Below are 13,490 nucleotides of genomic sequence, written 5' to 3'. Positions count from 1 at the left end.
GGGAAGTGTGTAGCAGAAACTGTGTGGTTTCATAGGGAGATTTCAACTTTCATGTAGACACAGAATGACAACGATAGTAAATATGAATTGTAGAATGTATTCCAAACAGTTTTGTTTTGTACAGTGATGTGTATCAAGTAACCTCTCCAACTCAAACTTAACATTCCCATCATTTCCCTGACTGAGGTCAGTTCACCCAGCAAAACCTAGGTTGAATTTGGGACTGCTGGACTGTACAGTGCACTCACTCCTCGGATGCTGCTTGAACTGCTGTGCTCTTCCAGCACCACTAATCCATAATCTGGTTTCCAGCATCTGCAGTCATTGTTTTTACCACTGCCTATCCTTGCTGAGCCAAGCCAGAAGCTCTATACACGAGTCATTTAATTGATTCACCTTTATTAGATAGCTCCTGGACCACTGTGCACAGGTCTGGTCTCATGGTATATAAAGGATAAGATTATTGGAGAAGGTGCAGAAAAGATTGACGAAGATAATAGCAGATTGGAAAGCTTATAACTATTAGGAAAAATTGAACAGTTTGGGTTCTTCCCTGTAGAAAAATGAAGGTTGAAAGGTAACCTGAGAAAGATCTGTAAGATTTTGACAAGGTATGTTTAGAGAATAAGTTTTCGTATGATGAGCAGACTGGAAATAGAGGCCATAAAGATAAAGTAGTCACTAATATATACAGGACATTTAGAAGGAAAAATCTTTACCTAGAGAGAGATGGGAATGTAGAACTGCTTGCTACCTGAGGGACTGGTTGTAGTGAATAATATAGATGCATTTCAGAGGAAGTTAGTTAAGAAACGAGGGAAAAAGCAATAGATGAAGGCTGGCAGGATTTAATGAAGTAGAGTATGAACACCTTCATATCTGTTAGTGCTGAATGGCCTGGTTCTGTTACACAAATTTCATCCAGTTTCTTCATTAGTAGCAAATGAGATATTGAGAGGTCAGTCCTTTCTCTGGTTAGTTTCAATAATCTTTCCATCTTGGCACACACCTGTATAAAACTGACAGTTATGGCCTGATTGTGTGGACAGTTCCTCTTGCTTCACTCTCTTGGGTTTATGCTGAGTATCTGTATCCTGCTGTATCAGGATGTGTGCTATTGGCATCTCATCAGAAGAGCTGTCAGTCGACCCAGGTCCCATTGTCTGCCATTGTCCATGCTGACCACTAGGCACTGGTGAAAACACAGCTGCTCCTGGAACAAGGAAAGATCTGTCAGTGGCTGTATCATAAGGATAAGAAGGATTCAATCTACCCACATAGATCACTATTCAACAACATCACCAAACATTTCCATGGCCATTCAGGAATGATATCAGAAAACACTACTTCACATAAAAGGCCATGAAAATCTAAAACTCTTTCCCCTTGAGGGAGGCAGAAGTGTACTGGCGATGTCACAAGGCTGATCATCCAGTACCCCAGACATGTGGTTGAATCCGACCAAAGTAGATGGTGAAATTTGAATTCAACAAAAATCTAGAATTTTAAATAATGGCTTGCCTCATGGCAACTACTGTCAATTGTCATAAAAGCCCACGTGCTTCATGACTGTCTTTTACTCATCCTTGTCTGGTCTGGAACTCCAACATGTGTCCTGATGAAGGGCTTATGCTCGAAACGTCGAATTCTCTATTCCTGAGATGCTGCCTAACCTGCTGTGCTTTGACCAGCAACACATTTGCAGCTGTGATCTCCAGCATCTGCAGACCTCATTTTTTACTCCAGTGGAATTCCACAAGGATTAGTGCTCGGTCCACAACTGGTTATAACATATTATTGATTTGGAGGAAGGAAGTGAATGTACTGTAGCCATATTTGGAGACCAACACTAGAATGGGTGGAAAGCTACAAGAGGGATACTAATAGTTTCCAGAGAGATACTGATAGGATATGTAATTGGGCAGAAGATTGGCAGTGGTGAATTTGTGGGAAAATGTGTAGTTGTTCATTTTGAAAGGAAGAACGCGGGAATGGGATAGGAGTGTCAGAGAGTTATAGAGCTGTACAGCACAGAAACAGACCCTTTCGTCCAACTCGTCCATGCCAGCCAGTTATCCTAAATTAATCTAGTCCCATTTACCACCACTTGGCCCATATCCTTCTAAACTCTTCCAATTCATATACCCATCCAGATGACTTTTAAATGTTGCAATTGTACCAGCCTCACCCACTTCCTCTGGCAGCTCACTCCATACATGCACCACCCTCAGTGTGAAAAAGTTGCCTGTTAGGTCCCTTTTAAATCTTTCCCTTCTCACCTTAACCCTATGCCCCCTAGTTTTGGACTTCCCCACCCTGGGGAAAAGACCTTGTCAATTTACCCTATCCATGACCCTCAAGATTTTATAGACCTCTCTAGTGTCACCCCTTAGCCTCCAATGCCGCAGGGAAAACATCCCCAGTCTATTCAGCTTCACCCTACAGCTCAAAACCGCCATAGAGTCATAGAGATGTACAGCATGGAAACAGACCCTTCGGTCCAACCCGTCCATGCCAACCAGATACCCCAACCCAATCTAGTCCCACCTGCCAGCACCCGGCCCATATCCCTCCAAACCCTTCCTATTCATATACCCATCCAAATGCCTCTTAAATGTTGCAATTGTACCAGCCTCCACCACATCCTCATTCCATACACGTACCACCCTCTGCATGAAAAAGTTGTCCTTTAGGTCTCTTTTATATCTTTCCCCTCTCACCCTAAACCTATGCCCTCTAGTTCTGGACTCCCTCACCCCAGGGAAAAGACTTTGTGTATTTATTCCTATCCATGCCCCTCATAATTTTGTAAACCTCTACAAGGTCAGCCCTCAGCCTCCAACGCTCCAGGAAAAACAGCCCCTGCCTGTCCAGCCTCTCCCTGTAGCGCAGATACTCCAACCCTGGCAACATCCTTGTAAACCTTTTCTGAACCCCTTCAAGTTTCACAATATCTTTCCGATAGGAAGGAGAGCAGAATTGCACGCAATATTCCAACAGTGGCCTAACCAATGTCCTGTACAGCCACAACATGACCTCACAACTCCTGTACTCGATACTCTGACCAATAAAGGAAAGCATATCAAACGCCTTCTTCACTATCCTATCTACCTGCAACTCCACTTTCAAGGAGCTATGAACCTGCCCTCCAAGGTCTCTTTGTTCAGCAACACTCCCTGGGACCTTACCATTAAGTGTATAAGTCCTGCTAAGATTTGCTTTCCCAAAATGCAGCACCTTGCATTTATCTGAATTAAACTCCATCTGCCACTTCTCAGCCCATTGGCCCATCTTGTCCAGATCCTGTTGTAATTTGAGGTAATGCTCTTTGCTGTCCACTACATCTCCAATTTTGGTGTCATCTGCAAACTTACTAACTGTACCTCTTATGCTCGCATCCAAATCATTTATGTAAATGACAAAAAGTAGAGGGCCCAGCACCAATCTTTGTGGCACTCCACTGGTCACAGGCCTCCAGGCTGAAAAACAACCCTCCACCACCACCCTCTGTCTTCTACCTTTGAGCCAATTCTGTATCCAAATGGCTAGTTCTCCCTGTATTCCATGAGATCAAACCTTACTAATCAGTCTCCCATGGGGAACCTTGTCGAATGCCTTACTGAAGTCCATATAGATCACATCCACTGCTCTGCCCTCATCAATCTTCTTTGTTACTTCTTCAAAAAACTCAATCAAGTTTGTGAGACATGATTTCCCACGCATGAAGCCATGTTGACTATTCTGTATCAGTCCTTGCCTTTCCAAATACATGTACATCCTGTCCCTCAGGATTCCCTCCAACAACTTGCCCACCACCGAGGTCAGGCTCACCGGTCTATAGTTCCCTGGCTTGTCTTTACCGCCCTTCTTAAACAGTGGCACCAAGTTTGCCAACCTCCAGTCTTCCGGCACCTCAGCTGTGACTATCGATGATACAAATATCTCAGCAAGAGGTCCAGCAATCACGTCTCTAGCTTCCCACAGAGTTTTCGGGTACACCTAATCAGGTCCTGGGGACTTATCCACCTTTAACCATTTCAAGACATCCAGCACTTCCTCCTCTGTAATCTGGACATTTTGCAAGATGTCACCATCTATTTCCCTACAGTCTATATCTTCCATATCCTTTCCATAGTAAATACTGATGCAAAATATTCATTTAGTATCTCCTCCATTTTCTATGGCTCCACACAAAGGCCGCGTTGCTGATTTTTGAGGGGCCCTATTCGCTCCCTAGTTATCCTTTTGTCCTTAATATATTTGTAAAAACCCTTAGGATTCTCCTTAATTCTATTTGCCAAAGCTATCTCATGTCCCCGTTTTGCCTTCCTGATTTCCCTCTTAAGTATACTCCTACTTTCTTTATACTCTTCTAAGGATTCACTTGATCTATGCTACCTAAACCTGACATATACTTCCTTCTTTTTCTTAACCAAACCCTCAATTTCTTTAGTCATCCAGCATTCCCTATACCTACCAGCCTCCCCTTTCACCCTGACAGGAATATACTTTCTCTGGATTCTTGTTATCTCATTTCTGAAGGCTTCCCATTTTCCAGCCGTCCCTATACTTGCGAACATCTGCCTTATCTCCATAACCCTTGATTCCACTATCCTTGAGAGCTCTATCCAACTCTTTCTTAAATAAATCCAGAGACTGGGCCTCCATTGCCCTCTGGGGCAGAGCATTCCACACACCACCACTCTCTGGGTGAAGAAGTTTCTCCTCATCTCTGTCCAAAATGGTCTACCCTGTATTTTTAAGCTGTGTCCTCTGGTTCTGCACTCACCCATCAGTGGAAACATGTTTCCCACCTCCAGAGTGTCCAATCCTTTAATAATCTTATATGCCTCAATCAGATCCCCTCTCAGTCTTCTAAACTCAAGGTTATACAAGCCCAATCGCTCCAGTCTTTCAGTGTAAGGTAGTCCTGCCATTCCAGGAATTGACCTCGTGAACCTACGCTGCACTCCCTCAATAGCCAGAATGTCTTTCCTCAAATTTGGAGACCAGAACTGCACACAATACTCCGGGTGTGGTCTCACCAGGGCCCTGTACAGCTGCAGAAGCACCTCCTTGCTTCTATACTCAATCCCTCTTGTTATGAAAGCCAGCATGCTATTAGCTTTCTTCACTACCTGCTGTACCTGCATGCTTACCTTCATTGACTGGTGTACAAGAACACCCAGACCTCTTTGTACTGCCCCTTTACCTAAATTGATTCCATTTAGGTAGTAATCTGCCTTCCTGTTCTTGCCACCAAAGTGGATCACCATACATTTATCCACATTAAACTGCATCTGCCGTGCATCTGACCGCTCACCTAACCTGTCCAGGTCTCCCTGTAATCTCCTAACATCCTCCTCACATTTCACCCTGCCACCCAGCTTAGTATCATCAGCAAATTTGCTAATGTTATTACTAATACCATCTTCTATATCATTAATATATATTGTAAAAAAGCTGCGGTCCCAGCACTGATCCCTGCGGTACCCCACTGGTCACTGCCTGCCATTCCGAAATGGAGCTGTTTATCACTACCCTTTGTTTCCTGTCAGCCAACCAACTTTCAATCCAAGTTAGTACTTTGCCCCCAATACCATGCGCCCTAATTTTGCTCACTAACCTCTTATATGGGACTTTATCAAAAGCTTTCTGAAAGTCCAGGTATACTATATCAACTGGAACTCCCTTGTCCATCTTCAGTTATGTCCTCAAAAAATTCCAGAAGATTAGTCAAGCATGATTTCCCCTTCATAAATCCATGCTGACTCTGACCTATCCTGTTACTACTATCCAGATGTATTGTAATTTCATCCTTTATAATAGACTCCAGCATCTTTCCCACCACTGAGGTCAGACTTATTGGTCTATAACTTCCCGCTTTCTCTCTTGCTCCTTTCTTTAAAAAATGGTACAACATTAGCCACCCTCCAATCTGCAGGAACTGATCCCGAATCTATCGAACTCTGGAAAATAATCACCAATGCATCCACGATTTCTTGAGCCACCTCCTTCAGTACCCTGGGATGTAGACCATCAGGCCCTGGGGACTTATCAACCTTCAGACCTAACAGTCTCTCCAACACCAATTCCTGGCAAATATAAATTCCCTTCAGTTCAGGTCCTTCAGCCACTGTTACCTCAGGGGAATTGCTTGTGTCTTCCCCAGTGAACACAGATCTGAAGTACCAATTCAATTCTTCTGCCATTTCTTTGTTCCCCGTAATATATTCCCCTGTTTCTGTCTTCAAGGGCCCAATTTTAGTCTTAACCATTTTTTTGCCTTTCACATACCTATCCTCCTTTATATTATTGGCCAGTTTACCTCCGTACCTCATTTTTTCTCTGCGTATTTCCTTTTTAGTAATCCTCTGTTGTTCTTTAAAAGCTTCCCAGTCCTCCGTTTTCCCACTTATCTTTGCTATGTTAAACTTTTTCTCTTTTAACTTTATATGTTTCTTAACCTCCCTCGTCAGCCACGGCCACCCATGTCTCCTCCTAGGATCTTCCTTCCTTTTTGGAATGAACTGATCCTGCATCTTCTGCACTATACACAGAAATATCTGCCATTGTTCCTCCACTGTCATCCCTGCTAAGGCATTGCACCATTGAACTTTGGCCAGCTCCTCCCTCATAGCTCCATAGTTCCCTTTATTCAACAGAAATATTGTCACTTCCGATTGTACCCTCTCCCTCTCAAATTGCAGATTGAAGCTTATTGTGTTATGGTCACTACTTCCCAATGGCTCCTTCACTTCGAGGTCCCTGATCAATTCTGGTTCGTTGCACAATGCCAGATCCAGAATTGCCTTCTCCCTGGTAGACTCCAGCACCAGCTGCTCTAAGAATCCATCTCAGAGGCACTCCACAAAGTTTCTTTCTTGAGGTCCAATACCATCCTGATTCTCCCAATCTACCTGCATGTTGAAATCCCCCATAACAACTGTAGTAACATCTTTGTGACAGGCCAATTTCAGCTCCTGATTCAACTTCCATCTGTCATCCAGACTACTGTTTGGGGGCCTGTAGATAACTCCCAAGAGGGTCTTTTTACCCTTAGAATTTCTCAGCTCTATCCACACTGACTCTACATCCCCTGATTCTATGTCCCCCCACGCAAGAGACTGAATATCATCCCTTACCAACATGGCCACCCCACCCCCCGCCCGTCAGTCTGTCCTTACAATAGCACGTGTAGCCTTGAATATTCATTTCCCAGGCCCTGTCCACTTGAAGCTACATCTCAGTTATTACTATGATATCCCAGTCCCATGTTCCTAACCATACCCTGATTTCATCTGCCTTCCCTGTTAGGCCCCTTGCATTGAAATAAATGCAGTTTAATTTATTAGTCCTACCTTGTCCCTGCGTGCCCTGACTGTTTGACTCACTTCTGCTCTCAGCTGTACCCACCTCAGATCGATCTCTTTCCTCACTATCTCCCTGGGTCCCACCCCCCCCACCTTACTAATTTAAATCCTCCCAAGCAGTTCTAGCAAATTTCCCTGCCAGTATATTAGTCCCCTTCCAATTTAGGTGCAATCCGTCCTTCTTGTACAGGTCACTTCTACCCCAAAAGAGATTCCAATGATTCAAAAATGTGAATCCTTCTCCCATATACCAGCTCCTCTGCCATGCATTCATCTGCTCTATCCTCTTATTCCTGCCCTCACTAGCTCGTAGCAGTGGGAGTAATCCAGATATTACTACCCTTGAGGACCTCCTTTTTAAATTTCTGCCTAACTCTCTGTAATCTCCCTTCAGAATCTCAACCTTTTCCCTTTCAATGCCGTTGGTTCCAATGTGGACAATGACCTCTTGCTGGCCCCTCTCCCTGGTGAGAACATTATGCACCCTCTCTGAGACATCCTTGATCCTGGCACCAGGGAAACAACACACCATTCTGCTTTTTCTCTGCTGGCCACAGAAACGTCTGTCTGTACCTCGGACTACAGAATCCCCTAACACAATTGATCTCTTGGAAGCCGACGTACCCCTCGTTGCGTTAGAGCCAGTCTCAATACCAGAAACTTGGCTGTTTGTGTTACGTTCCCCTGAGAATCCATCAACCTCTACATTTTCCAAAACAGCATACCTGTTTGAAATGGGGATAGCCACAAAAGACTCCTGCACTAGCTGCCTACCTCTCTTACCCTTCCTGGAGTTAATCCATCTATGTGACTGTATCTGAGACTTTCCCCCCTTCCTATAACTGCCATCCATCACATACTATTGCTGTTGCAAATTCCTCATCACTTCTATCTGTCTCTCCAACCGATCCACTCGATCTGATAAGATTCGCATCCAACAGCATTTATGGCAGATATAATCTGCAGTAACCCTTAAACTCTCTTTAAACTCCCACATCTGACAAGAAGTACATCTCACTGCTAAGGCCATTTTTGCTCCTTCACAATCTACAGACCCAGAAAATAACATCGTCTTATTCCTCTACAAACACTGCACCAGTTTAAATTAATAGCTATGGGTTATATTTTAAGTTTAATCAAGAGAATTATCTCCAAAAACATAATCAAGAAAGAATCCACTGTACTCACTACTGCAGCCTTTGTCTTGGACAGACTTAAAACAACAATTAACTTATCTGATTCTGTGCTATGAACTTCGCCCAACAGTTCCTCCAAGAATAGTTGTGAACTTACACTGTTTGTTAATTGTTAATGCACTCCAATGTCCAGTGATACACGAATTCAAACAGCAACACGGTAACTGTGCAGGTTTTCTCTCTCTCTCCCTCCTGCACTGACCTCACCATGTGCTTCCTTTGTCTGCTCTTCTCCCTTTTAAACTGCTGTTGTTTTGACTTTTCTTTTCCAAAGTTCTGAAACAGTGCAACAGCATATAAAACAGTAATTGCTGCTCCTGGAATTCGAGGAAATCACTTCCAGCTCCTAAAATACCTCAAAAAAAGGAGCAGCTCTTATAGCCAGAAATTCTTCCTGTCCTCCATCTTGGATTACCTGAACCCTTTCGAGTTTCACAATGTTGTTCCTTTAGCAGGGAGACCAGAAATGAACACAGTATACCAAAAGTGACCTAACCAATGTCCTGTACAGCCTCAACATCGCTTCCCAGCTCCTAGACTCAGTGCTCTGACCAACAAAGGCAAGCATACCAAACAATTTCTTCACAATCCTGTCTATGTGGGATTCCACTTTCAAGGAACTATGAATCTGCACTCCAAGGTTTCTTTGTTTAGCAACAGCCTCCAGAACCTTACCATTAAGTGTATAAGTCCTACCCTGATTTGCCTTTCCCAAATGCATCATCTCACATTTACCTAAATTAGATTAGATTCCCTACAGTGTGGAAACAGGCCCTTTGGCCCAACCAGTCCACACTGACCCTCCGAAGAGTAACCCACCCAGACCCACACAGACAGTCTTCCCGAGGCTGGAATTGAGCCTGGGACCCTGGTGCTGTGAGGCAGCAGTACTAACCACTGAACCACCGTGCTGCCCATATCTATTATGAGACTTGGTTGAGAGAAGGACGTGATTGGCAACTAAATATCCCAGGATATCGATGCTTTAGGTGGGATTGAGAGGGAAGTAAAAGGAGCGGAGGATTTGCATACTGGTCAGACAGGTTACTACAGATGTGTTGAAGGAGGGTACTATCAAGCAGTGAGCCCGGCCAGGTGGTTGAACTTTCAGTAGGGGATTACTTTGGGAATAGTGATCACAATTCTCTAAGTTTTAAAATACTCATGGACAAAGATGAGAGTGGTCCTAAAGGAAGTGTGCGAAATCAGGAGAAGACAAACTAAAGCAAAATTCGGCAGGAGCTGGGGAAAGTGGATTGGGAGCAGCTGTTTGAAGGTAAATCCACATTTGATATGTGGGAGGCTTTTAAAGAGAGGTTGATTAAGTGCAGGTCAGACATGTGCCTGTGAAAATGAGGGATAGAAATGGCAAGATTAGGGAACCATGGATGACAGGTGAAAGTGTGAGACTAGCTAAGAAGAAAAAGGATGCATACATAAGGTTAGGTGACTGAAAACAGACAAAGCTTTGGAAGAAGATGAAATGAGGAAGTAAGAGGGCTAAATCCGGTCACGAAGTGTCTTTAGCAAATAGGGTTAAAGAAAATCCCAAAGCCTTCTATTCGTATATGACGAGCAAGAGGGTAACTAGAGAAAGGATTGGCCCACTCAAGGACAAAGGAGGGAAGTTATGCATGGAGTCGGAGAAAATGGGTGAGTACTTTGCATTGGTATTCACCTAGGAGATGTTGAGATTAGGAATAGATGTTTGATTACTCTAGATCAAGTCAGCATAAGGAGGAAGGCATTAAGGTGGACAAGTCCCCAGGTGCGGATGGGATTTATCCCAGGTTATTGAGGGAAACGAGAGGGCCTTAACAGATATTATTGCAGCATCCTTGAACATGGGTGAGGTCCCTGTGGACTGGAAAATTGCTGATGTTGGCCTCTTATTTAACAAGGGTAGCAGGGACAATCCAGGGAATTATAAACCGGTGAGCCTGCCGTCAGTGGTAGGGAATTTGCTGGAGAAGATACTGAGGGACAAGATCTATTCCCATTTGGAACAAAATGGGCTTATCAATGATAGGCAACATGGTTTTTTGCAGGGAAGGTCATGTCTTACTAACTTAATAGAATTCTTTGAGGAAGTGACAAAGTTGTTTGATGAGGTCAGGGCTGTAGTTGTCATATGCATGGAGTTTAGTAAGGCATTTGATAAGGTTTAAATCAAGATTAGAGTGGTGCTGGAAAAGCACAGCAGGTCAGGCAGCATAGAGAAGCAGGAAAATCGACGTTTCGGGCAAAAGCCCTTCATCAGGAAAGTTTCCATGGTAGGTTGATGGAGAGGGTGGAGTCGCATGGGGTCCATGGTTATTCTAGCTTAGAGAGCTGTCTGGGCAGTAGGAGACAGAGAGTAGAAATAGGATTTCTTCAAAATGGAGAACTGTGACCAATGGTGTTCCACAGGGATCCAATTGTGATAAACATAAATGATCTGGAGGAAGATACAGGTGGTCTAATTAGCAAGTTTGCAGATGATATTAAGATTGGTGGAGTAGCAGATAATGAAGGGGACTGTCAGAGATTGCAGCAGAATATAGACAGATTGGAGAGTTGGGCAGAAAAAAGGGAGCTGGAATTCAAGCTGGCAAATGCAAGGGGATGCATTTTGGAAGATCCAATTTGAGAGTGAACTGTACGGTAGATGGAAAAGCTCTGGGAAAATTGATGTACAGAGAGATCTGGGTGTTCAGGTCCATTGTACCCTGAAGGTGGCAACGCAGGTCGATAAGAGTGGTCCAGAAGGCATACGGCATGCTTTGCTTCATTGGACAGGGTATTGAGTACAAGAGTTGGCAGGTCATGTTACAGTTGTATAGGACTTTGGTTTGGCTACATTTGGAATGCTGCGTACAGTTCTGGTCACCACATTACCAAAAGGATGTGGATATTTTGGAGAGGGTGCAGTGGAGGTTCATCAGGATGTTGCCTGGTATGGAGGGTGCTAGCTATGACGTGGGGTTGAGTGGATTAGGATTATTTTAATTAGAAAGATAGAGGTTAAGGGGGGACCTGATTGAGGTCTTCAAAATCTTCAAAGGTATAGACAGGGTAGATAGCAAGAAGCTTTCTCCCACAGTGGGGGACTCAATTATTAAGCGTCACAAGTTCAAGGTGAGAGGGGAAATGTTTAAGGGGGATATATATGGAAAATTCTTTATGCAGAGGGTGGAGCGTCATTTAAGATGTATCTAGACAGATACATGAATGGGCAGGGAGCAAGGGGATACAGATCCTTAGAAAATAGGTTAAAATCTTCGAGGAGAAAGTGAGGACTGCAGATGCTGGAGATCAGAGCTGAAAATGTGTTGCTGGAAAAGCGCAGCAGGTCAGGCAGCATCCAAGGAGCAGGAGAATCGACATTTCGGGCATTTTCAGCTTAGAAAATAGGTGACAGGTTTAGGTAGAGAATCTGGATCGGCGCAGGCTAGGTGTTCCTGTGCTGTAATCTTCTTTGTTCTTTGTAAAGCCCATTTGCCACTCCTTGTCCATTGGCCCATTTGATCAAGGTCCCATTAAACTCTGTGATAACCTTCTTCGCTGTCCATTACACCTCCAATTTTGGTATCACCAGCAAATTTACTAACTGTAACTCCTATGTTCACATCCAGATCATTTATATAAATGATGAAAAGCAGTGGACCCAGCACCGATCCTTGTGGCACACCACTGGTCACAGGTCTCCAGTCTGAAAAACAACTCTCTACCACCACCTCTTCCTTCGAGCCAGTTCTGTATTCAAATGGCTAGTTCTCCTTGTATTCCATGTGATCTAACTTTGCTAACCAGTCTACCATGAGGAACCTTGTCAAACACCTCACTGAAGTCCATATAGATCATGGAGTTGGAAAAGCACAACAGATCAGGCAGTATCCGAGATGCAAGAAAATCAATGTTTCAAGCGTAAGCCCTTCATCAGGAATTCCTGACGAAGGACATATGCTTGAATCATCAATTCTCCTACAGTCACATCCTCCTGTTCCTGATCATAGATAAAATTTGTATTTAAAAATCTGTAGGATGTATCCAGTTCCTAGAGCAAGTGTCCAGGTAACACCTTGATGTAATGCAACATCTATAGCACAGCTTCTTAAATCTGAACTGAGAGTCCTTGAACAGCAAACACTACTACAGACGTGTTGGCCCAAGATAATGTTGGTGTCCAGCAGTGCTCACAAGCTACAGCAGCAACACATCACCAAGTTGCCAACCCTTTGTCAGCTGAGGTAATGTCCTGTGGCAGAGGACATCATAGTCAAACTTCTTCCACATTGAACAATAATCAGTAAGAGTTATTGAAGTACTTAAATGAAGTAGCTTAGCACTGACTGAAGATTGCATTTGGAACTTCCTTGAACTGTAAACGTCCACGGATACACATTGAGATTGAGTATAGGCCAGGCTTGCACTGTTACAGCTCAATCCCAAATTGAGTATTCATCCACATAGCCATTTACGGTTGTGTATTTAGCCACGTTATCCTTTCTTACAAAGTCTCTGTTACTGCAATTAAATGCAGATTTATACAAAGAATCACAGTTCTGGCATCCAGTACATGTACAATTTTAAATTTAAACAACTTTTCAAGCAAAAATTATTTTGGTTTGGGGTGTTTGCAGATTGAAATAATCCACCCATCCTTGTCTAGGTATGATAAGACTTGCCTGCATAAAACTGTGGGTCTTGCTCCTCTTGTTCAGCTCCCTCTGCAGACTGGTCGTGGGAATCTTCCTCTGCTTCATCCAGCGGCTGTGTTGCTGTTCTCTCTCTGTAGTAATCTGGGACCAGCTGCCCATCTTGCAGATACAGAGACTGAGGCACAAAGGCAGGGAATCCTGAAATGGCCAATACATGTAAACCTTATTTTCTTCATTTGTTCATGGGATGTGAGTATTGTCGTATGGGCCATCATTTATTG

At 43.7% G+C, this 13,490-nt stretch overlaps 2 protein-coding genes across 4 annotated transcripts in view; one reads left to right on the top strand and one right to left on the bottom strand.

Moving 5' to 3' along the window:
- Positions 1-13,490, top strand: part of LOC132830911 (sorting nexin-11-like) — a 126,260-nt gene that overhangs the window by 72,308 nt on the left and 40,462 nt on the right. The window lies entirely within an intron of this gene.
- The window catches only part of LOC132830910 (uncharacterized), a 49,682-nt gene that overhangs the window by 24,012 nt on the left and 12,180 nt on the right, over positions 1-13,490 (bottom strand). The window contains exons 2-3 of the mRNA XM_060848853.1: positions 13,237-13,407; positions 1,010-1,213 (exon numbers count right to left, since the gene is read on the bottom strand). Coding sequence (XP_060704836.1) covers positions 1,010-1,213; positions 13,237-13,407 — 375 coding nt within the window. The remainder of the gene's footprint in view (positions 1-1,009; positions 1,214-13,236; positions 13,408-13,490) is intronic.

The sequence above is a fragment of the Hemiscyllium ocellatum genome, chromosome 32 (assembly GCF_020745735.1).
Source record: "Hemiscyllium ocellatum isolate sHemOce1 chromosome 32, sHemOce1.pat.X.cur, whole genome shotgun sequence".
Classification (NCBI taxonomy): domain Eukaryota; kingdom Metazoa; phylum Chordata; class Chondrichthyes; order Orectolobiformes; family Hemiscylliidae; genus Hemiscyllium; species Hemiscyllium ocellatum.
This window is presented reverse-complemented; position numbering and strand designations above follow the sequence as displayed.